This window comes from Oncorhynchus tshawytscha, linkage group LG08 (genome assembly GCF_018296145.1).
Source record: "Oncorhynchus tshawytscha isolate Ot180627B linkage group LG08, Otsh_v2.0, whole genome shotgun sequence".
NCBI classification, from domain to species: Eukaryota; Metazoa; Chordata; class Actinopteri; order Salmoniformes; family Salmonidae; genus Oncorhynchus; species Oncorhynchus tshawytscha.
Genome location: NC_056436.1, coordinates 55,561,318 through 55,583,869, shown reverse-complemented (window position 1 = coordinate 55,583,869; position 22,552 = coordinate 55,561,318). Strand labels below are relative to the sequence as shown.

The following is a 22,552-nucleotide window of genomic DNA, read 5'->3' as shown; positions in this document are numbered from 1 at the left end:
TCACCATAGACATTGCCTCCGGGCAACCAGCGAAAGGCTTTCATATTTACATTTGAGAAGGGGATTGGGGGGGGTTGATTTAAATTGGCTTAAATCTTAATGTGGATGAAATCGTTGTCAAAGTTGGACAGAAAAATCTATGATTTTCTGATGGCAAATGTTTAATGTCAAATCCACTCCATAGTTTCACATGTATTAATGTGCCCGGTTCATAATTAACTTAGGGTTTAGGCCTATTGCTTAGGCCTATATATGTTGTCTTGGAGTTTTATTGGATTTGATGCTATTGGTGGATTATCATATTCAATTGTGTTAAAAAAATATATGGTGCATCAAATAGTTTTTAACTGTTTGTACCTGGCTGATTAATTTCATTTCAGAATGAGGCGTTAAAAACAGGTTGTGAAATGAAACACGAGTTAGGTAGGTTCAAGTTGTCAGGTTCCATAATGAGAGATTCTTACTGTTCAAAAATAATTGGGACATAAACGAATTAAAGCTAACCTTTTGCCTCTTCTTCGAATTGGTTTTGAGTTTAGCATAAGTCTATATGTGTTGGTGAAAGTAAGTCGCAGGCCTATAGGCAATGATGTATCCCATACCCATAACATATGCCTATTAAACTCAATTAAACTCGCTGCCAAGCGATAGGACTATATGGTATAGGCCTATACATGACTCTCATTCGGCTAATTCACAATGTGCTCCATGAGTATCTTAAATAACTCTCAACTGCGCCCACACCTCGCGTAAGACCTAAGGGCGCGCGCAGATACACCGAGACATCTTTTGCTCTCGAGGCTTCGTTGTGAAGAACCAAAGAGATAGCCTCTCCGATAACCATTATGTCACCAATTGGAGATGATGTGTGATACATCATGGTCGTTTGCACATTCATAAAGCCATAATGACGCATTCATCGTCCAAACGTCCAGTGGCATAGCCTGTCATCCCCAACGTGACATCAATAGGTAGGCTAGGCAGTTTAACAGCAATTGAGTTACATTTTACGCGCTTCCCAGGATTCGTTGCCTCTTTATTTTATTCGATCATGTTTAAAAACAAACACATCTTAGGTTTACAGTACCCCCATTCTCGTCGCCTCACGTATCAACGTCCATTATTGATATAGCTTTAAATTCATACAATTGATTTTTATGCTTCCCTATAGCCAGTTTGAGCAGTTGAGAGATATCTTTATTCACACGGAAGCTGAAATAAGCCTGGCCTGAATAAGTGCGTAATAAAACGAAGATATATTAAATCCGTTTTCCCCGTGTTGCAGTTTTATTATGAGTCATTTTTCATTTTTATTAAATTTAGACCGGGAAATCCGCACTCTTGCTTCAGGCAGAGAAAGGTTAAATAATTTGTGCCAATCAACACTGTGTTTTGCATTGTCAAGGGTAAACCATGATTCTCTTATGGACTTTATTGGCATAGTCATAGGCTGGTCTAATAATCTGTACTAATCCAAAAATAATAGTTTTAAACATATGCTGAGGCTATATAGTGTTAACAATTGCTTTGTTTATAAAACAAGCTTATATTTTGGGTTCTGACCCCTCGGCAGTTGAACTAAGCTCATGAGGCAATTTAAGTCATATTTTTGAAGAATCAATGGGTACATATCATTCATTTATAAGTCAAAAAATGGATGTTGCAACTGCAGATTGCCGCTTTAATTTATAAACCTTATTTTGTGTAGGCCTATCGGAGAGTGTGTTTATGTCTTTCTGAGTTGTTAATGCACACGTGTTGTTGGACAAGTGCAACATTCACAGTTTGCTTTGCAACATATTTGTTGTCTTCTTGAGTGATGTTACTAATTGAAGACCATCTTATCATGATTATAGGCTATATAGCCTGCCTTATATTCCCACTCCTCGCTAACCGTTATCTTCTTGCATATCAAATGTTATTGGTGCGTAAAAAGGACCACATAGGCTTAATTGTAAATTAGTTGAAATTCTCGTGGCTCGATTGTCTAGTTAGGCTATTTGGCTGCTATCAGGCTTTACAATGAAAGGGCAATAAACAGGGATGTGTAATATCAAATAAAACCCATAGTTACATAGCAATTAAACCATAGTTTCATGCATGATAGTCCATATCTATTAGCTAGTTGTTCACGTCTTCTCGTTTTATAGTGGGATTAAGGTTGGTGATAGCCTATGTGCTTAAACTCAGTTCTATTCTGATATACACCGCATGTCATATTACACAGCACAATAAAACTGGGGCTGCGGGTTCTTTAAGAGAAGGGAGCAGGCTGCAAAACATTGAAATGCGTGGGCCAATGGATGACCGAATGGCAAGAGTTAGGCAGGAGGGGTGTCTCGACAGCTGCTAAAATCACTTCAGATTCACTGGAACGGAGCTATCTTTTCCAATTAATATTCATGTTTAGCACAGTCAACACTTCATTTTGTTACATATTTTGATACGATGAGGATGAGTCGGCAATGGCCTCTGCCTTTGTAGATGTTGCAATATCAATGCCAGAGAAAATAGCCGGTATCCGCTTCACAGGAACTTGGGAACTCCTCAAATTGAAGATTTGGCTGTAAGTTGTCTGGCTAACTATTTTTACATTACCAATAGGCTACTCATCTCTTTCGATTAATGTGCAAGTAAATATGTTAAAGATCATGCTACAAGGTGATGGATATGCATTTTAAGACTCCCCCAGAACCTATCCCGATGGATTATTAACAGTGCATTTTAGTACACTCCAGTTCTATGTCTTCCGGACAGATAATGGAAACGCTTCGGACGGTGTTGGTCGCGCACTGCTCAAGGAAGTATCTTTAGGCTAAAAGATCTGAACACAGACGGGGGGCATCATTTCTACATCCGATACTGCGACAATAAGGGAAACAAATAGCATACTTTTCATCAACATATGAGACGTTTTGAGACGCTAATATGAATACAACAATGGAGCACACTGGAATTGAAGAGGTAAACCAGACACACCAGCAGCACGAGCCCATCAGTTTTGGAATAGACCAGATTCTGAACAGCACGGACCAGTCCAGCAGCTGCATGCTGCCCAACCGAACCAGCGACACGGATTACACGCTTGCCCCAAACGTTTACACCAATGGCTATAACAGCGTCTATAACCCGGCCTGCTCTATGGCGGCTGGACTCGCAGGTTCCTATAACGTGAACATGAACATGAACGTCAGCATGAACATGAACGTTAACGTGAATGGTGGGAACGCCGGTGGTGTTATCAGGGTGCCAGCTCACAGACCCATGCCACCGAATCCACATCAGCCCCCGCCTACCCATCCACCTGGCTTCGCGGGTGGCATCACCTCAGTGACTTCAATGCCGAGTATGGGAAATGCAGCAAACTTTACCTTCCCGTGGATGGAGAGCAGTCGAAGGTTCGCAAAGGACAGACTCACTGGTAAGATTCATCTAAACTTCTGAAAATGTATGTTTCTGTAGACGAAAAAAAAAAAACATGTCACAAAATGGGAACAATGCTTCGTGGATTTCCCCATAGGCCTATCATACCTGATATATCCTTTTCAGTTGAAAAGAGGTTGAAACTTCAATATAATTCGTTTGAAAGTTCACATTTATTTGTTGTTTTTCAGTTTAACCCACATCCTTGCAAGCAGGGCGGGCGTATGCCTAAGCAAAACATTTTAGCATCTTGACGCTGTCAATTAAGAAGGCATGGTAGGCAATTCTGTGACAGACTCATTTATCAAATCATATGTGCGACTGGGCATATGGCATGATGTGCGACTGGGCATATGGCATGAGGAATTCGATTTTACATCAAGGTCTGTCTATATGTATCATATTAGTTCATTTAAAATGCAAATAAATACTTGCAGGTATTGTTAAGAATATATGTTGTGTACATTTGTATAATTATATGGTATAATGTCAGCCGTTAAGATTGGCTTTCCGTTTAATAGGAGGGAATAAATGTGATAAATCACTGGCACCCTAATCAAAATGATAGCTCTCCATAGCCTACAAAATGTACGACATGATTTGAAGAGATTTCTCCCTTTCAAAATGCAATAGAACAGATATATTTCTGAAAATAAAATTCACCGTCCAACACCATCCGAAGAATCTTAATAATAACAACATCAATATCAATATACCTATAATACAATTAATAGGTTAACGCCAATAATTCTAACAATCATAATAATAATATCCTAATAAAAATAGAATAGAGTATTGCTGTTATTCGGCTATTATTATTAGTAGTAGTAGTAGTTAAAGGAGTATTGCTTATTGTAGCAGCCTAATAATAATATGACAATTTGCTATAATAACAACAATAAAAAACAACAGTTTTCTAGCTTATTATTATCATTATCAGGCCTATGATACATTTACTTTTAGAGGCATATAGTAGCTAAGCTTTGCAGTTGTGGAAAATAGGCCTACTCTAGCTCCTTCCAATACAAAATGGTCCCTAAACTAGCGAGTCAGTTTACGACAAGGTAGGCATTGATGATGCCCGCCTGCAGGTGTGTTACGTAAATAAGTCGTACCCTGATGAAGACAGCTTGGCTGTCGAAACGTTGGTAATTACATTTTTGCATCTGAGCTCCTAGAGTGTGAGGCTCTCTTTTATTTTCACGTACATAATTTGTGTCTGGGCTCTACTGGCCCATTTAGGCCTATAGTTGTGTATACAGACGACGATTAGAGAAGATAGCAACACTGTCACTATCAAATGACACACTTGTTAGGCGTTTTTGACATTTCCCTTTCCACGTTGAACGTCACGACAGTAAATACAAATAATCTATTCGTGTAGGTCTTGAATAAATGCTGTCTTATTTGAATAGAACCGTCTTCAACACACTGTTGAACAACTATCCAGTTACGTCCAACCTAATTGAACCATTGAAATGAAATAAAAAGGGAACATAACTGTGACAAATTCTGTACAGACTTTGAAGCATGGCATTTAAACATGTAGCGCTTCAGGTTTCGCCAGATGTATTGGCCTATATATGTGACATTGGCAGGTGTAATGCATTATCTATCTACTATCATTCACATAAACAAATAATTTTTGCTGTGGGCCTAAGCACAAATGTAATGGCATAATTTATCTCACTCAAGTTCAGATTTCTCTTATCTTCACGCGCTTTTAGTTTAAACTATCAGAAGACCCTATTATTGCGTATAATAGGCCTGTACAATTCAGGCGTTTAATCTGTAGAAGAATAATTAATAAATGAAAGTATTGTGTATGTTATTGTGAACAGGACTTAGTCATTTGACCAACGCTTTTCTCGCATTTTGGGGAATTGGAAAGTGGCATTTGGTTCAAAATCCTTTTTCACGTAGGCTCTAGGTGTCTGGTGTTTGCGATTAGCATAGAAAAGGGCACAACACAAAGGGTTGCATGGGCCATGATAGGCCTATAGGCCTAATGTTTAATATTTTCTAATTCGAGGAACATTTATTTTAACGATTAAGGAAAGAGAAGAACGTGGTAAATTAAATCCTAATTCGATGGCCAGCTCGATGGCCACATATTACAATGACCATAACCTCAGCTCCCACTCGGCCGAGGTATGAGTTTTTCTGGCATGACGTCACCACAATAAAGACGAAAATTAGGATCATCATGTATTAGCCCTCATTAAATATTAACAATGCTATCGCTCTGTGCTTCCCTCATTAATTATTTAAACCAGAACAGATATGTGAACTATAAAATATATGGTGTAAATATGCGTACCTATTGTATTCATAGTCACAAAGGGCCTCTTGTTTAATTTGGTTTATCTTTGGTGTTGGTTATGTAGCCTCATTATTACCCACCAACAAACCTTCATTTTAAGTGAGCACTTTTTGTTATCATTTGTGATCAACATTTGAGAAAAAGGCCTATCTTGAAAGTGCTTGAGGTATTTACGGTGTAGCCATTTGTCAACATTGTTTGAGACATTCATTTTTTAAAATCACACATCGTAGGCTAATATTCGGATGTTTTTGCCATCGATTTCATTTGAGTTTAATATCATAGGGGCCTAATTGTATTTCCACCTTTAAAAATAATCACAAATAAATTCCTTTCGGGAACCCTGATAGGTCTACTAGGCTACAAATGATAGGACAATAGTTTTAGTTGCTGGATGGACTTAGTTCAGCATTCAGCGCCAGTCTTTTTGGTTGACCTATCTTAAAAGAATATCTCAAATCGTAATGCGTTTCTCTGGATACTTGAAATAGACCTCTCCTTTTTTAAATAAATTATTCCCTTTCATATTGAATTGCAGCGCTGCATTTCACCGCAAGCGTCAAAGCAAGTGAAACAGCGAACAGGCCTAGAATTGGAGATGCGATATTCACAACAGACCGGACAGATTGGGAGGCGCTGAAAGGGAATAACACATGTTTTTATGTTAATTGACTTGGCAGTTTGCAAGTTTGAAAAAGCAGAGAAGTGCATAAACAGATGTGTCCCATCAAGTCAACAAACATAGTTGATCTTGTGGCTCTATAGGTTCTGTGGAAATTGTAGGCCCTTGGTCTGTTGTTAGTTTCATAGCAACATATTCTTACCACCAAAGTCATTTCAACTTTTACAATATCTGCATGTATTACCACAAAAAAATATATCCATACTGTAATAAACTATAGCCTTGAAGTGAGGTAACAAATAATACCAATCTATATCCCTATAATCAATGTCTTTTGATGAGATTTCAGCATTAGGAGAGTTGATAAGTGGTTATCACTCTTTAGAGAACTATAAATACCTTAAAATAACGTGATGACATATAATTACACAAACCACGAACAGATATAACAGTTGTAATTACTATGTAATGTGTACTGCGATTACATTGCACCTGCTTGTTGTACCTGTGCAATGTCCCATGATGGCCATTGAATTTAGAGCATGCCTTATGTTAATGCATAGAGTAAATCCAATTGTATTCCTGTAGTAGTGTTCTATCTTAGTTAAAAAGAATGACCTTCCTCACAAATATATAAATGTAATGATGGCTACAGTAATTGGATATTAATGGGAAAAGCCGTACTGTTTTCTCTGGAAGTTGCTTCTATTCTCAGCCAGTGTGGCAGGGGCAAGTGGCTCTGTTTTGCCTCACAGTGTAATAAATAGCAATAAATGTTCATGTTATATTTCAATACCCCGGTAAGAATCCTTTACGGACATATTTATTAGATTGCTACGCATGTAATATCCGTAGTGGGGAAGAGAGGCGCTCTCACAGAAAGGTGTTATTAAGTATATTTGGCTTTATTATTTCTCCACGGTAGCATTTTATTTTTTGATATCCTTATGCTAAATCATATTACCCAGGCATCAGATTTAGTATTCTCCACCATTTCCTTTGTCATCCATTGTAAAAAAAAAAACATTCTCACAGAACAATTCTTGTTATGTTTTCTTGAAAACAAGATACCCACCTTTCAAATAAAAATGAAATAAGATCATTGAATTAAATAAAAAATGTATAACATTTAACCCTTTTGACCACATTCAATTTTCTCTCCTTTATGAAATACATTGATCTTGGGAATTGAATTGTGATGTGGTAGTCAAGTGAAATGTCCTATATCCTCGGTGGCCATATTTGGTCTTTCTCAGTTATGGGAAACAGTATTTTCTTCAATGAATACAATTATTGTGCTAAGTGTTTGCGTGTAAACACTCTGACAACTTCTTGCAATATGGGCTGAAATTAAAAGCGATCACATCAAATTACAAAGCCTGTCACTGTAAAGAGGCTGAGGGCTAAATTTAACTAACTGCCTCGTTCCATAAATGTCTGCAGGTTTTGATAACAGACAGGTGTGTTATGGGCTCTTGGCACACTGCTGCATTTAGTGGAATACTACGACACACCTGGCTCTTTATTTTGGAAGCTGGTCAAAACTAGCAACATCACAGACAAAGTCAAATTAAAACCTATATTACAACGTCTAGACCTTTTGTCTTTTGTTCTATTTCCACATTAAATTAGTCAATCATCATCAATATGAATATTGTTACGTTTCAACTGTTTATTTGGAATACCAGAATTAAAGTTAGGTTTAAGGGAACCTTTAGCATGTTCGACTGGATGACAGTCTGTTTGCGTGTTACTCTTGGGTTGCATATGAACGTGCTTGTACTGTATGTGCCTGGTCCATTAGCTGGTCCACAGATGGCCTGAAATAGAAGTCTAATGTGGTATTATCTGTACCCAGACCTGCATGTAGAGCCTGGAGCAGACCTGCTTGCTCCAAATGTGTGACCTATTAATCGAAACTCCCCAGGCAATGAAGGGTTGGACCATCTATAGATTATAAATATTGTTTTAAACACTTTTTCAACACTCAACACTTTGAGTCACTGCAAATGTATTGCAAATGTACCCAATTTACATTTTTTTAAGTATTGAAAAAAGAAATCATGTGTATTTATTTATTTATTTATTCTGCCATTTAGGTTTATAATCAATCAGAGAGGTTGGGAGTGATTCAAAATGATTGTTGAGTGCATTATGTGGCTTATGTTTAATTTGTGTTTTACCTCATCTCCAGAGTGCCTCTGTGGAAAATACATTTTGATTGCTCACACTGAATTCCTGGTTACTAAATTCTCAACACAGTAACATTGGTCCCCCCAGGACACATATGGAGATGTTTTCATATGCATTTTGGCTCCTGGTGAGTTCTCTGACAGAACTAGACACATAAACATACCGTAAGACAACAGCTTGTGAGGAACAGGGAAGCCTGCTTCCGATCCCTTAGACAGAAACATCTGTTTTTACAGGTTATGTTTGTATGACAATATGGCTTTAGAAAGGATTTATATCCAAACATATTATATTGCGTTTATGACTGTTCTGTTTACTCATGCCCGACACCAGGGGCGCAACTTTCACTGGGGACAGAGGGGACATGTCATCGTTGTCTTCACCCCCCCCACAGATTCTGAAACTGCATTTTTGTCCCAATGCCATTTCTATCATTGAAAAGTGATACAAAACTCCACTTCTAAAATCAAAGATGCGCTGCTGCCTGACGAATAGACAACATGCACAGATAATTTACCTTGGAAAAGTGCTTGAGATTAGTACTTTTCCTTTGTATCATGTTTTAATTGGTTAAAAAGTTAACAAATGTAGCGTGTACATATCGCCTAAGTTACTATGTTTGGCTGGATAGCTTAAAAAGCTAACTGTAATGATTCGGCATCAAACCAAATGTGATACTTTTGGCCTAACCAATCAGTTTAATGGTCCTGAATGGTTCAGTTGGTAAAGCATGGGATTAGCAATGCCAGGGTGTGGGTTCAATTCCCAGGGCAACCCAAATGTGAAATCTATTCTCACATGACTGTAAGTTGCTTTGGATAAAGCATCTGTTAAATGGCATATATTACATATAGATATAGTTATTGTACTAAATGACAAAAAAAGACAAATGTAACAGAACCCCATCTTGACAAAATAGCAACAAGAGGTACTTCCAGAGTACCCCCCACCCGACCCCCACAGCTCCATGTGGGTCCCTGACTGTGTCTCCCTTTCTTTAGCGGAGCAGGCAGAGGACAGACAAGCAGGAGACCCCAGTGGGAGGCCAGGAGCCCCCCCGGCCCTGCCAGGCCTCTGCCCTCTCCCCAAGGGGGACATTGGCAGGGTCCCTACCTGGAGCTCTATGGAGACATTAGCCAAACACTATTACCCCGAACTCGCTCACCTGCGAGACACCGGCCCATTTGCAGACTATCCCTTTCGAAAGGGTACTTGTCCAGGTGAGTCACTTCCCTGGTCTTCTTTTACATGTGTCCTTTATCTTGCCCTGGTTTGTCTTCTCCTGGTTTCCATCAGGAGTGTTAAAATACCAAAATGCATAGCTAGGTCCATAGGACAACACTGTATGTACTGAAAAACTATGCATTTGTTATGAGAAAGGACTGTTTTCACCTTGTAATCATATTTCAAAGGTCAATTGCCAGCTAATTTCTAGTAAAAATAAATAAAAACAGAGATGATGAAATGTTGAATTGAGTTAGGGATGGACAACATAATCACAATTATAATATGAGTGATCATGCAAGGTAAATACATGGCAAAGAATGGTATATGTCAGAGAAGGTTCTCACTTGACCAAGGTTCATCTCTGGAAAAACAAACTTTGTCTCTCTCTCTCTCGCTCTCTCGCTCTCTTGCTCTCTCTCAGCAGCCCTTTCTCCCTTCTCGGTGACCCGGCGCATCGGCCACCCCTATCAGAACCGGACGCCACCCAAAAGAAAAAAGCCCCGCACCTCATTCAGCCGTGTGCAGATCTGCGAACTTGAGAAACGCTTTCACCGACAGAAGTACCTGGCATCGGCAGAGCGCGCCACCCTGGCCAAGGCCCTGAAGATGACAGACGCACAGGTCAAAACCTGGTTCCAGAACAGGAGGACAAAATGGCGGTAGGGGCCCATTACAGCAACGCATTACAGCAACACACTTCTAGACATTCTTTAACACTGTCTGTATCAACACTCTTAGTGTTGTTGTTTTTTGTCGCTTTTGGACATTTTTTATTTCAAGTTTTTCCCCCAAAACTGCTTTCCATTGTTCGTGCTGCCTTATGTTTTATGCATTTTGATACATCAGATTGATGCAGGAAGTGTCACAAAGTAACAACTAGGCAGCTGTTTAAATTAGAGTATGGTATACTATGTGAATGGCTTTGCTTGAGGTGAGCAAGCGTTTGGGATGTTTTAAAGGAATATTCTATGCGCCCAAGGCATTTTGTTGTGACAGGGAAACACCTTTTTTGATTAGCTTAGCTCCTACTTGTTTTTTGGAGGCCAATTCCCTTGACCAAGCACAATTAGCCCAGTTCTTAAAAGGTTCTCTGGAAAGATGCTGTCCAAAGCAATATTGACACGCTAGTCTGAATAATTGAGTGCATTGTCCATGGCCGAAACTCTTCCCCCTAACTCACACGGTTGTTTATGGTCATTTGAAATGAATGAGTGGACATTCAAATTATAATGCCTTACTTTTATTTAACCTTTGATGACAAACAAGGAACTAAAGGCAATGCATATACTGTGGTAGTCATTCCTGTACATCTGAGTCATCTTGAATCATAGACTTTGTGATCAGATAGTGGTCATTCACTGAGATCCAACTGATCTGGCTGACCTTCACCTGATGTGGACAAGGATGTATTGTTGTTATCCATATTGTGAACAGCACATGGGGTCGTAGGTCATTAAATGCCGTACGAAATCCAATAGCAATAATTGGATTCGTGATGTGACTCACCTTTGACAAGCTGGCAAATTATGCATTTCAATACCAGGTGGAAAAGTAAAGCCTGGGATCTTATTTCAGTAGGTATTTATGTGCCAGGCGTCAACACAGGCCATGTTTTCTACAGAAACATGAAAAAAATAATGGCTAAATGGCATATCATGAATAACCAGGGAATTGGCTAACTCACTTTCCTAATTTCCAAGCTAGTTTTGGTGTGATTTTTTATATTTCCCCATAGTGTGTTGATAGGATGTGCATGAAAGATGTATTTGTGTCACAGCTACGCTAGTAACAAGCAAATGATCAAATGAACAGCAGCGCAATCAGATTACGATAATGTAGTTAACAATAACGTGTGGCTAATGGAAGGAGGATGGTGTGTATAAAACAATATTTTAGAGGTGTTTTTCTGACTGTGCTGCACATGCAGACCTAACCATCACATGGACACTATATATACAAAAGTATGTGGACACTCCTTCAAATGAGTGGAATCGTATATTTCAGCCACACTCGTTGCTGACAGGTGTATATAATCTAGCACACCGCCATGCAATCTCCATAGACAAACATTGGCAGTAGAATGACCTTACTGAAGAGATCAATGACTTTCCATGTGGCACCGTCATAGGATTCCACCTTTCCAACAAGTCAGTTTGTCAAATTTCTGCTCTGCTAGTGCTGTCCCGGTCAATTTTAAGTGCTGGGATCATGAAGAGGAAACGTCAGCGAAGTGGTAGGCCACACAAGCTCACAGAACAGGACCGAGGTGTATAAAAATCATCTGTCCTCGGTTGCAACACTCACTACCGAGTTCCAAACTGCCTTTGGAAGCAACGTCAGCACAATAACTGTTCGTCGGGAGCTTTATTAAATGGGTTTCCATGGCCGAGCAGCCTAAGATTACAATGTGCAATGCCAAGCTTTGGCTGGAGTGGTGTAAAGCTCGCCGCCATTGGACTCTGGAGCAACTGTAAAGTATGGTGGAGGAGGAATAATGGTCTGAGGCTGTTTTTCATGGTTCTGGCTAGGCCCCTTAAATCCAGTGAAGTGAAATCTTAACACTTCAGCATACAATGACATTCTAGATGATTCTGTGCTTCCAACTTTGTGGCAACAGTTTGGGGGAGGCCCTTTCCTGTTTCAGCATGACAATGCCCTCAAAGCGAGGTCCATACAGAAATGGTTTGTTGAGATTGGTGTGGAAGAACTTGACTGGCCTGCACAGAGCCTGGACCTCAACCCCATCGAACATCTTTGGGATGAATTGGAACACCGACTGCGAGCCATGCCTAATCGCCCAACATCCGTGCCCGACCTCACTAATGCTCTTGTGGCTGAATGGAAGCAAGTCCCCGCAGCAGTGTTCCATCATCTAGTGGAAAGCCTTCCCAGAAGAGTGGAGGCTGTTATAGCAGCAAAGGCGATACCAACTCCATATTAATGCCCATGATATTGGAATGAGATGTTCGACGAGCAGGTGTCCATCCACATGCTTTTGGTCATGTAGTGTACATACAGCATAATATCCATGTAAGAATGACATACATCCAGGGCCGTAACCAGAGTCTGAGTTGTAGTGAGGTCCTAAAATGATATTTAGAGAACAAGCAAAAATTACCCCAGCCATTATCACATTGGTTGCTGTAGCTTCATTCACCTCAGTCGATCTACAAACACTTAAAGCTGTGTTCGAATACTCATACTAACCACACTAACCACGCTATTTGTGATGTAAACTGAGTATGTAGTATGCTTATTGGTCATAGTATGGATAGAGTTAGTATGCCATAAGTTCCCGGATGTCGTACTACATTCGTCAAAATATGAAGTGTACAAGCAGTGGACACTATTTCCGTGATTTTCGGGCCCCGTAATGCAATTTTTCAGAAAATGGGCTTGGCATCACATTGTTTTCAGGTTTGAAGAAAATGGCGGAAAATATGCAGCCGAAGTCCGACGAGAACGGATACAAATTCATTGCTTTAAGTAATTATGACAAATCTTAAGAAAATGTTGAGCAATGTAATAAAGTAGTGACTTTTCAAATAAGTTACGCTACACGTTATGTTGGCTGACAATTTGTTGGCTACGCTATCCTTTTTTTAACTGCAGGGCATATCATTACAGCATTAGCTACCGGTATGTTAGCTAGCTACCTAACGTTAGTTGGCTACTAATACATTGAATTTGCCAGTATATTAACTACAGTGCCTTGCGAAAGTATTCGGCCCCCTTGAACTTTGCGACCTTTTGCCACATTTCAGGCTTCAAACATAAAGATATAAAACTGTATTTTTTTGTGAAGAATCAACAACAAGTGGGACACAATCATGAAGTGGAACGACATTTATTGTATATTTAATTTTTTTTTTTTAAAAGCAGGCCCAAACCATGATGCTGCCACCACCATGTTTGACAGTGGGGATGGTGTGTTCAGGGTGATGAGCTGTGTTGCTTTTACGCCAAACATAACATTTTGCATTGTTGCCAAAAATGTCAATTTTGGTTTCATCTGACCAGAGCACCTTTTTCCACATGTTTGGTGTGTCTCCCATGTGGCTTGTGGCAAACTTTAAACAGCACTTTTTATGGATATCTTTAAGAAATGGCTTTCTTCTTGCCACTCTTCCATAAAGGCCAGATTTGTGCAATATACGACTGATTGTTGTCCTATGGACAGAGTCTCCCACCTCAGCTGTAGATCTCTGCAGTTCATCCAGAGTGATCATGGGCCTCTTGGCTGCATCTCTGATCAGTCTTCTCCTTGTATGAGCTGAAAGTTTAGAGGGACGGCCAGGTCTTGGTAGATTTGCAGTGGTCTGATACTCCTTCCATTTCAATATTGTCGCTTGCACAGTGCTCCTTGGGATGTTTAAAGCTTGGGAAATATTTTTGTATCAAAATCCGGCTTTAAACTTCTTCACAACAGTATCTCGGACCTGCCTGGTGTGTTCCTTGTTCTTCATGATGCTCTCTGCGCTTTTAACGGACCTCTGAGACTATCACAGTGCAGGTGCATTTATACGGAGACTTGATTACACACAGGTGGATTGTATTTATCATCATTAGTCATTTAGGTCAACATTGGATCATTCAGAGATCCTCACTGAACTTCTGGAGAGAGTTTGCTGCACTGAAAGTAAAGGGGCTGAATAATTTTGCACGCCCAATTTTTCAGTTTTTGATTTGTTAAAAAAGTTTGAAATATTCAATAAATGTCATTCCACTTCATGATTGTGTCCCACTTGTTGTTGATTCTTCACAAAAAAATACAGTTTTATATCTTTATGTTTGAAGCCTGAAATGTGGCAAAAGGTCGCAAAGTTCAAGGGGGCCGAATACTTTCGCAAGGCACTGTATATGCTATCTAACCAACTACCCAACGTTTATTGACTTGATTATTTGTGTCATTCTTAGCTAGGTGGTATAGTCGTTGTGTGTTCTCAATGGACATGAGTTCACTCTGGCTATTTACTCCGATTTCAGAGCACTCTCCCAGAGTGCAGAATAACTGATGAATTTCCGAATGCTCAACACCTGTTGAATATGGCCGGTGTCAGTAACCAGTTATCAAGAGGGGGCATAGCAACATCATCAACTTCCGATAGGCAGGCGTAGCGCTAGTATGTACAATTGAAAGGATACCGTTCATTTACAGTATACTAAAATTAACTAATAGTATATAGTATGTAGTATATACTCATTAAGTATGTAGTATACAGTAGGTTAGTATGGGTATTCGAACACAGCTATAGCCTATTAGCTATACAATTAGCCGCTACATATTAACTGACATAAATTCAGCACCGGGATTAAAAAGTATAATTTAATATGTACAGAGGGATATGTTAACAGAAAAAGTATTTTAATAATAACAAAAAGTAAACAAATTAGTTTGTTGTATAGATTTTTTGTTGTTGTTGCAATTTAAAGCTATTTTCCTGCAATTCTATACATTTTGCCATTCCTTCAGGAAGTATTCATACGCCTTGACTTGTTCCAAATTTAGTTGTGTTACAGCCTGAATTCAAAATGGATTAAAAAAAAGACAATTCCACTTATCTACACACAATACCTCATAATGACAAAGTGAAAACATGTTTTGAGAAATCTAATTTACATAAGTATTTACACCCCTGAGTCAATACTTTGTAGAAGCACCTTTGGCAGAAATTATAGCTGTGAGTCTTTCTGGGAAAGTTTCCAACATTTGTCCATTATTATTTTCAAAATTCTTCAAGCTCTGTCAAATTGTTTGTTGATCGTTGATAGGTTATAGTCCTGCTGAAAGGTGAATTAATCTTCCAGTGTTTGGTGGAAAGCAGACTGAACCAGGTTTTCCTCCAAGATTTTTCCTTTGCTTAGCTCCATTCCATACATTTTTTTATCTTGAAAAACTTCCCAGTCCTTAACGATTACAAATATATCCATAACATGATGCAGCCATCTATATGCTTGAAAATATGGAGAGTGGTACTCAGTAATGTGTTGTATTGGATTTGCCCCAAATGTAACACTTTGTATTCAGGACAAAACGTTAACTGCTTTGACACATTTACTAGTTTAGTGCCTTGTTGCAAATAGGATGCATGTTTTGGAACATGTTTTATTTTGTACAGGCTTCCTTCTTTTCACTCTATCAATTAGGTTAGTATTGTGGGGTAACCACAATGTTGTTGATCCATCCTCAGTTTTCTCCTATTACAGGTATTAATATCTGTAACTGATTGAAAGTCACCATTGGCCTCATGGTGAAATCCCTGAGCGGGTTCCTTCCTCTCTGACAACTGAGTTAGGAAGGACGCCTGCATCTTTGTAGTGACTGGGTGTATTGATACACCATCCAAGTGTAATTAATAGCTTCACCATGCTCAAAGGGATATTCAATGTCTGTTTTTTTTTTTACCAATAGGTGCAAACTGGTCTCAGAGCATTTCGTATTATTCTGTATGTAAATCCGAGAAACTCCTTTAGTATTATATGTAACGTTTCAAATGGAATGTATTAATCTACCCCATAATGACAAAGCAAAAACATGTTTTAGAGATTTTTTCAAATGATCACATTTACATAAGTATTCAGACCCTTTACTCTTTACCTTGTTGAACCACATTTGGCAGTGATTACAGAATTGAGTACACCTGCATTTGGGGAGTTTATCCCATTCTTTTCTGCACATCCTCTCAAATTCTGTCAGGTATGATGGGGAGCGTTGCTGCACAACTATTTTCAGGTCTCTACAGAGATGTTCAATAGGGTTCAAATCCAGGTTCTGGCTAGGCCACTCCAGGACATTGAGAGACTTGTCCCGAAGCCACTCCTGCGGTGTCTTGGTTGTGTGCTTATGATCGTTGTCCTGTTGGAAAGTGAACCTTTTCCCCAGTCTGAGGTCCTAAACGCTCTTGAGCAGATTTTCATCAAGGACCTCTCTGTAATTTTCTCTGTTCATCTTTCCCCGAGTCTGACTATTCTCCCAGTCCCTGCCACTGAAAAACATCCCCACAGCATAATGCTGCCACCTCCCTTCACTGTAGGGATGCCAGGTTTCCTCCAGACATGAAGCTTGGCATTCAGACCAAAAAGTTCAATCTTGGTTTCATCAGACTCAAGAATCTTGTTTCTCATGGTCTGAAAGTCTTTAGGTGCCTTTTCGCCAACTCCAAGCGGGCTGTCACGTGCCTTTTACTGAGGAGTGGCTTCCGTCTGGCCACTTCACCATAAAGGCCCGATTGGTTGATGGTTTTCCTTCTGGAATGTTCTCCCATCTCCACAGAGGAACTCTGGAGCTCTGTCAGAGTGACCATTGGATTCTTGATCACCTCCCTGACCAAGGCCCTTCTCCCCCGATTTTGCTCAGTTTGGCCAGGCAGCCAGCCCTACGAAGAATTTTGGTAGTTCCAAACGTCTTCCACTTAGGAATAATGGAGACCACTGTATTTTTGGGGACCTTAAATGCTGCATACATTTTTGGTATCTTCCACAGTTCTGTTGCCTCAACACATTCCTGTCTCGGAGCTCTACGGACAATTCCTTCGACCTCATGGCTTGGTTTTTGCTCTGACATGCACTGTCAACTGTGGGACATTAGAGAGACAGGTGTGTGCCTTTGAAAATCATATCCAATCAATTGAATTTACAAATCAGGTGGACTCCAATCAAGTTGTAGAAACATGTCAAGGATGTTCAATGGAAACAGGATGCACATGAACTCAGTTTTGAGTCTCATAGCAAAAGGTCTGAATACTTATGTAAATAAGGTATTTATATTTTTTATGTTTAATACATTTGCTAAAATTTCAAAAACCTGTTTTCATTTTTGTCATCATAGTGTATTGTGTGTAGATTGATGGGGGAAAATTGGAATTTAATACATTTGAGAATAAGGCTGTAATGTAACAAAATGTGGAAAAAGTCAAGATTACTTTCCGAATGCACTGTATGTTAAAAGTTCTAACTAGGTGGCTAACGTTAGCTAGGCTAGGTGTTAGGGGTTAGGGTTAAGTTTAGGAGTTATGTTAAAGGTTTAAGTTTAGGGTTAGGGGAAGAGTTAGCTAGACACATTAAGGTTAGGGCTTGGGGAAGGGTTACCTGAAAGGGTTAAGGTTAGGTTTAGGATTAGGCTGAAGGGTTAACTAGTTGCAAAGTAGCTAAAAAGTAGTACGTAGTTGTATAGTTAATTACTAATTAGCTAAAATGCTAAAGTTGTCAGTGATGAGATTCAAACTGACAACCTAAGTAGTTTCAAAGTAGCTAAAAAGTAGTTAAAAAGTTGCTAATTAGTTAAAATTCTAAAGTTGTCCGTGATGAGATGCGAACTCGCAACCTTTAGGTTGCTAGAGGTTCACATTATCTGTATTATGTAGCCATACCAAACTTAACATATCATACTAATTTGAGTGTCCCAGGTTTACTTTTACTATGTTACGTCTAATCTATGAGACCAGGCTTATAGGTGCCCTTCTTGGTGTGGCATTGGAACACCTTCCTGGTTTTTGTGGTTGAATCTGTGTTTGAAATTAATTGCTCGATTGAGGGACCTTACAGATAATTGTATGAGTGGGGTACGGAGATGAGATAGTCATTCAAAAATCATGTAGTCCATGCAACTCATTATGTGACTTGTAAAGCAAATGTTTACTCCGGAACTTATTTAGGCTTGCCATAACAAAGGGGTTGAATACTTATTGACTCAAAACATTTCAGCTTTCATTTTGAATGAATTTACAAAAATCAATTGGGGGCCCCTGGAGGTCAGAGCCCCTGGGCATGTGCCCTGCGTGCCCGGTTGGTAATTCAGCCATGATTATTAGCTTAGATCGCTGGCTAGACTAACTAGACACTTTTACCAATAAATAAATAAAATATATTTTTTTTATTGACATGGGCTAATTCAGTGACTGTCAGTGAGTGACATATAACAAGAGGAAAACTGCTGATGCACAACAAAGTTTTGAAATAGCACCTTGTGTATTCTAACTTTTAACAGTAAGTTGAGACCCCAACGGAGTCCCCTTGGTGTCCTCATATGTAGTTACGACATACATCAATCATTGTAAAAAAATCAAATTGTTTCCATCATAATTAATAATGGTAATCTAAAATAATTAAGGGTTAAAATTAAATTATTAAGTAATATAATCATGTTTATATATAGTAGTTATTATAAAGTAGTTATTTTGATCAATGTCACTTTTTGAGGGCATTTAACACATATTTCAGGAAGTATCTGGCTTTTTGCTTTTGAAAGTAGGATTTATGATGACATGAATATGAATATTTAGGCACTGTTTTGACAACAACAAAAAAATATCTTCTTCCCACTGTGGAACCAGGAGACAGACAGCCGAGGAGCGCGAAGCAGAGAGACAACAGGCCAACCGTCTGATGCTGCAGCTCCAACAGGAGGCCTTTCAGAAGACCCTGAGCCAGCCCCTGCAGCAGGACCCCTTGTGCCTGCACAACTCCTCCTTGTACGCCCTACAGAACCTACAGCCCTGGGCGGAGGACAACAAGGTGACCTCCGTCACCTCCCTGGCATCTGTGGTCTGACTGACCGTGTGTGCGTGCGTGCATGTGTGTGTGTGTGTCGGGGGGAATGGTGTGTGTGCATATGTGTAATTCATAATAAGAATATAATAGTAATGTTGAGGATTTTTCTAAATGTGGGTGGGCCATTTGTTGGGGAGGGACCACATATCTACAGTAGACATATGCACATAAAAATGCATTTTATGCAGACTTTTGCATTGTGGAATTGTACAGTAATATGTTTTGTTATTTAACGTGCATAGCAACCGACAATAAGGACAAGGAGGAAACCTATAGTATATGACGTTTTCTCTATGTATTTCTTTATAAACCACGTATTCTCTTTTATAGATCATATGTGGACTTCTTGGCGTGGACAGACATACATTTAGTTCCACTGAAATGGACAATGATCAATGAGTCTTCTAAGTTTTTTCAGACCTGATTCTGTCAAGTAATTTTCCTACCTTACACTAGATTTTCACTCTCCCTTCAGCTGTCGGTCTAAACAGAGGACGGAGCTAAATCCTACCTGAAATCTAACGGACACATCAGTAGATGCCTACCATCAAGACTGTCCTGTTGCCAACAGGGAAGCACTGACTCTCAGCCATATGGCAACAAAACTGGATCTGATTCCTTTAACTGGATCGGATTCCTCTAACTGGATCTGATTCCTTTGCGTTTGGCTTTGTACAATGTAGTAATGCATGTTTCCGATATTTCTGTGTGCACTTGGAATTGCCGTTGAAGTCACCAGCTTTCCAGGTGGATCCCTTCCCTGACTGCAGTTTGCAAGTGGTATTGTGGAATATCTCTTCGAGGATTCCTCATAACTTACTACATTTAAAGGTGTTTTATATTAAATGATATTGTGACTTTTTGAAAAGATTATCAAAATTGAAAGCCTCTTTTGTTGTTGTGTCTTGTGGTTTCTTTCACCAGAAAGGATAACTGCATAATTTCACAAAATCACACCTCCTAAACTAAGAGTGTCCTTTACTCTAACAACCTAATGTTGTTGATTATTACACACTGATTTGCATCTTTCAGTGTTACTCTTTCATTTCAATATTCCATCCTTTATGACAACTTCCTCTCCATAGCCAAACCAGCAGGGAATGTTTCATATAACACCAGAAAAGGCTGTATAAAGTTTTAAACAGCATGCTTTTATCAGTAAAGTGAGTGTTACTACAGTATATACAATTTAGTGCAACAATGGTTTTTGTGAGATTTCTTGGATGCTATCGATGTAATGATTAGCCTAACTCAACACATTTTCTGGGAAACGAGGCCCAGGTGGGAGGTTTTCTGAACAGTTTGTTCTAAAACGCTAGACCTTGTGGGTAGAACAGTGTTGGTGATGTCTGTGAACCATGTCCACCCATAAACTGAACAGTCGTCAACATCCAATATCATCCATGTCAAGTCAAAACAAAAAGGTCCTATCTGAAGGCACAAAACACTGCTAATCTAGATAGATATCTAGGGTGGGGCATATATAACTGCATTTCTCTTGTATGTAAAGGAGCTTCACTCTCTCTACTTCACATCACAGATGGTTGCCCAAACCAGGAAGTAGTGCTTTTCCATTGTTCAGTGTTCCCATGTTGTACTGTTTACAAAAAGTCCATACAACGCATCAGTCATTGATATCAAGATAATCTGGAGAACCTTCCTAGTTGAAAACAACTGTCAGCCACCCTTACTGCGCAGAGATGGCATGTTTTTTCAGTTTCGAGGACGTCTCACCTGGTTGAGATCCTGTCAACTGCAGGCAGTTGTCCAGGTGACGCCTACTCAACCCCCATTTCCTCTGCCCAGACCTTGGGCCTCTTTCATCCTGTTGTCTCCAATGCCATGAAGACGTGACTTGGCCCATTTTACAAAAATTCCTCAGCCTTACTGTTTTCAAAACCATGCACTGTGTTTTGCTACAGGTGCTTAAAGAGGCTGAGTGTGTTTTTTTTTTTTTTTTACCTCTCCGCCAAATATAGCCTTATCAGTTTCCAATAAAATGTCTCCACACAAAAACAAGTTTTGGAACAGGGCACCAAAATATACATCACATGTTATAAGTTTCACTCTACCATTTTCTATTCATTAATTTTCCAGTTTCGTAAAGTGTATTGAAAGAAAAACTACATGGTCAGTTGTGATTTTGGATCCATTTACAGAATAAAAGGCCTATATAAAAAACTTGTTTTGGAGACCATACCAGCATTCACCCAACCTCTTTAGCTGCCTTTGTGTAAATGAAACCTGTTAATAGACAAACACATAAACAAGTGGTTCACACTGAGAGAAGAATCGAAGACCTCGTTTAATTTTTGAATTTGTTCCAACACTCAATCTGCTGAGCGTGTGACGAAACCCCAAACCTTATGTTACGGTTTAGTTTCTTTGTCCTCTGCCTCAACCCTCAATGGGATCCGGCGTCTTTAGTAGAATGTATGAATTGAAAATACTTATGAATGACTCACAAATGTTTTGCATTGAAGATTTGCTTCGGTGGGAAGAAGTCAACACACATCAAAGATAAACCAATCCGTAGGTCTCACAGGAGATTGGGATCTTTATTGTTTTCTTTTCAACAGATATCATTTGTGAAAAATGTTTTAGGCTTTTACTTTGTCCTGAACTAAAGTATTAAGAATAGGGTCACAATAATATTAAATCCAAATGGATTTATGTTTATCAAACTAAATGGATTTATTCAAATATTACAAGTTGGGGCTCTCCTGAAGGTATATGTAGCTATCTACTAAGGGCATGTGTACAGTGAGCATGTTGTCACCATCCCAGAGAAATAAGTAGCATTGGCTTTCAGTGTTTTTTTTTTAACACACACAAAGACAAGCTAGCCTACTGTATCATATGATATTTTACGTAAAATGGAATTTGACATGTGGGATGGAGGAGTCACCTTGAGGTAGTGACAGTAGTTTTTGTGGCATCAGTCCAGAGTTACCTGATCGTGCTGACACAAGTACTCTTATGATTCAGAGGGCGCCTGGAAGAAAAACTGTTGATTGAGTGCAGGGGCCATGTATCACCTGTATAAAGGGCTCTTGAGACAAGCCAGAGCAGACTTTGCTGCACAAACAAGACTTCAAACCACATGCATGAAAAGCCGCCATTCCTTGATACGGGTCAGTCACCTTAATGACTGCTCTGTTCGTATGTAGTCTTAGCAAAATACTTGAACTGGCATAAGGTTGCAACACTAATTA

The 22,552-nt window shown here is 39.3% G+C and overlaps 1 protein-coding gene across 6 annotated transcripts; it reads left to right on the top strand.

The window, feature by feature from the left end:
* The first annotated feature begins 2,314 nt into the window (after nucleotides 1–2,314).
* On the top strand, nucleotides 2,315–20,230 carry LOC112256302 (T-cell leukemia homeobox protein 1). 6 transcript variants are annotated; one of them, XM_024429454.2, is made up of 5 exons: nucleotides 2,317–3,421; nucleotides 9,563–9,781; nucleotides 10,213–10,447; nucleotides 19,121–19,301; nucleotides 19,668–20,230. In XM_024429454.2, the coding sequence occupies exons 1-5, from the start codon at nucleotides 2,929–2,931 to the stop codon at nucleotides 19,734–19,736; spliced, it is 1,197 nt and encodes a 398-aa protein (XP_024285222.1). In that variant the 5' UTR covers nucleotides 2,317–2,928; the 3' UTR covers nucleotides 19,737–20,230. The 6 variants fall into 6 exon arrangements, with proteins under 6 accessions (XP_024285225.1, XP_024285224.1, XP_024285222.1 ...); XM_024429452.2 differs by having other exon boundaries at nucleotides 10,210–10,447; XM_024429455.2 differs by having other exon boundaries at nucleotides 2,319–3,421; nucleotides 10,210–10,447; nucleotides 19,813–20,230.
* Nucleotides 20,231–22,552: the final 2,322 nt, after the last annotated feature.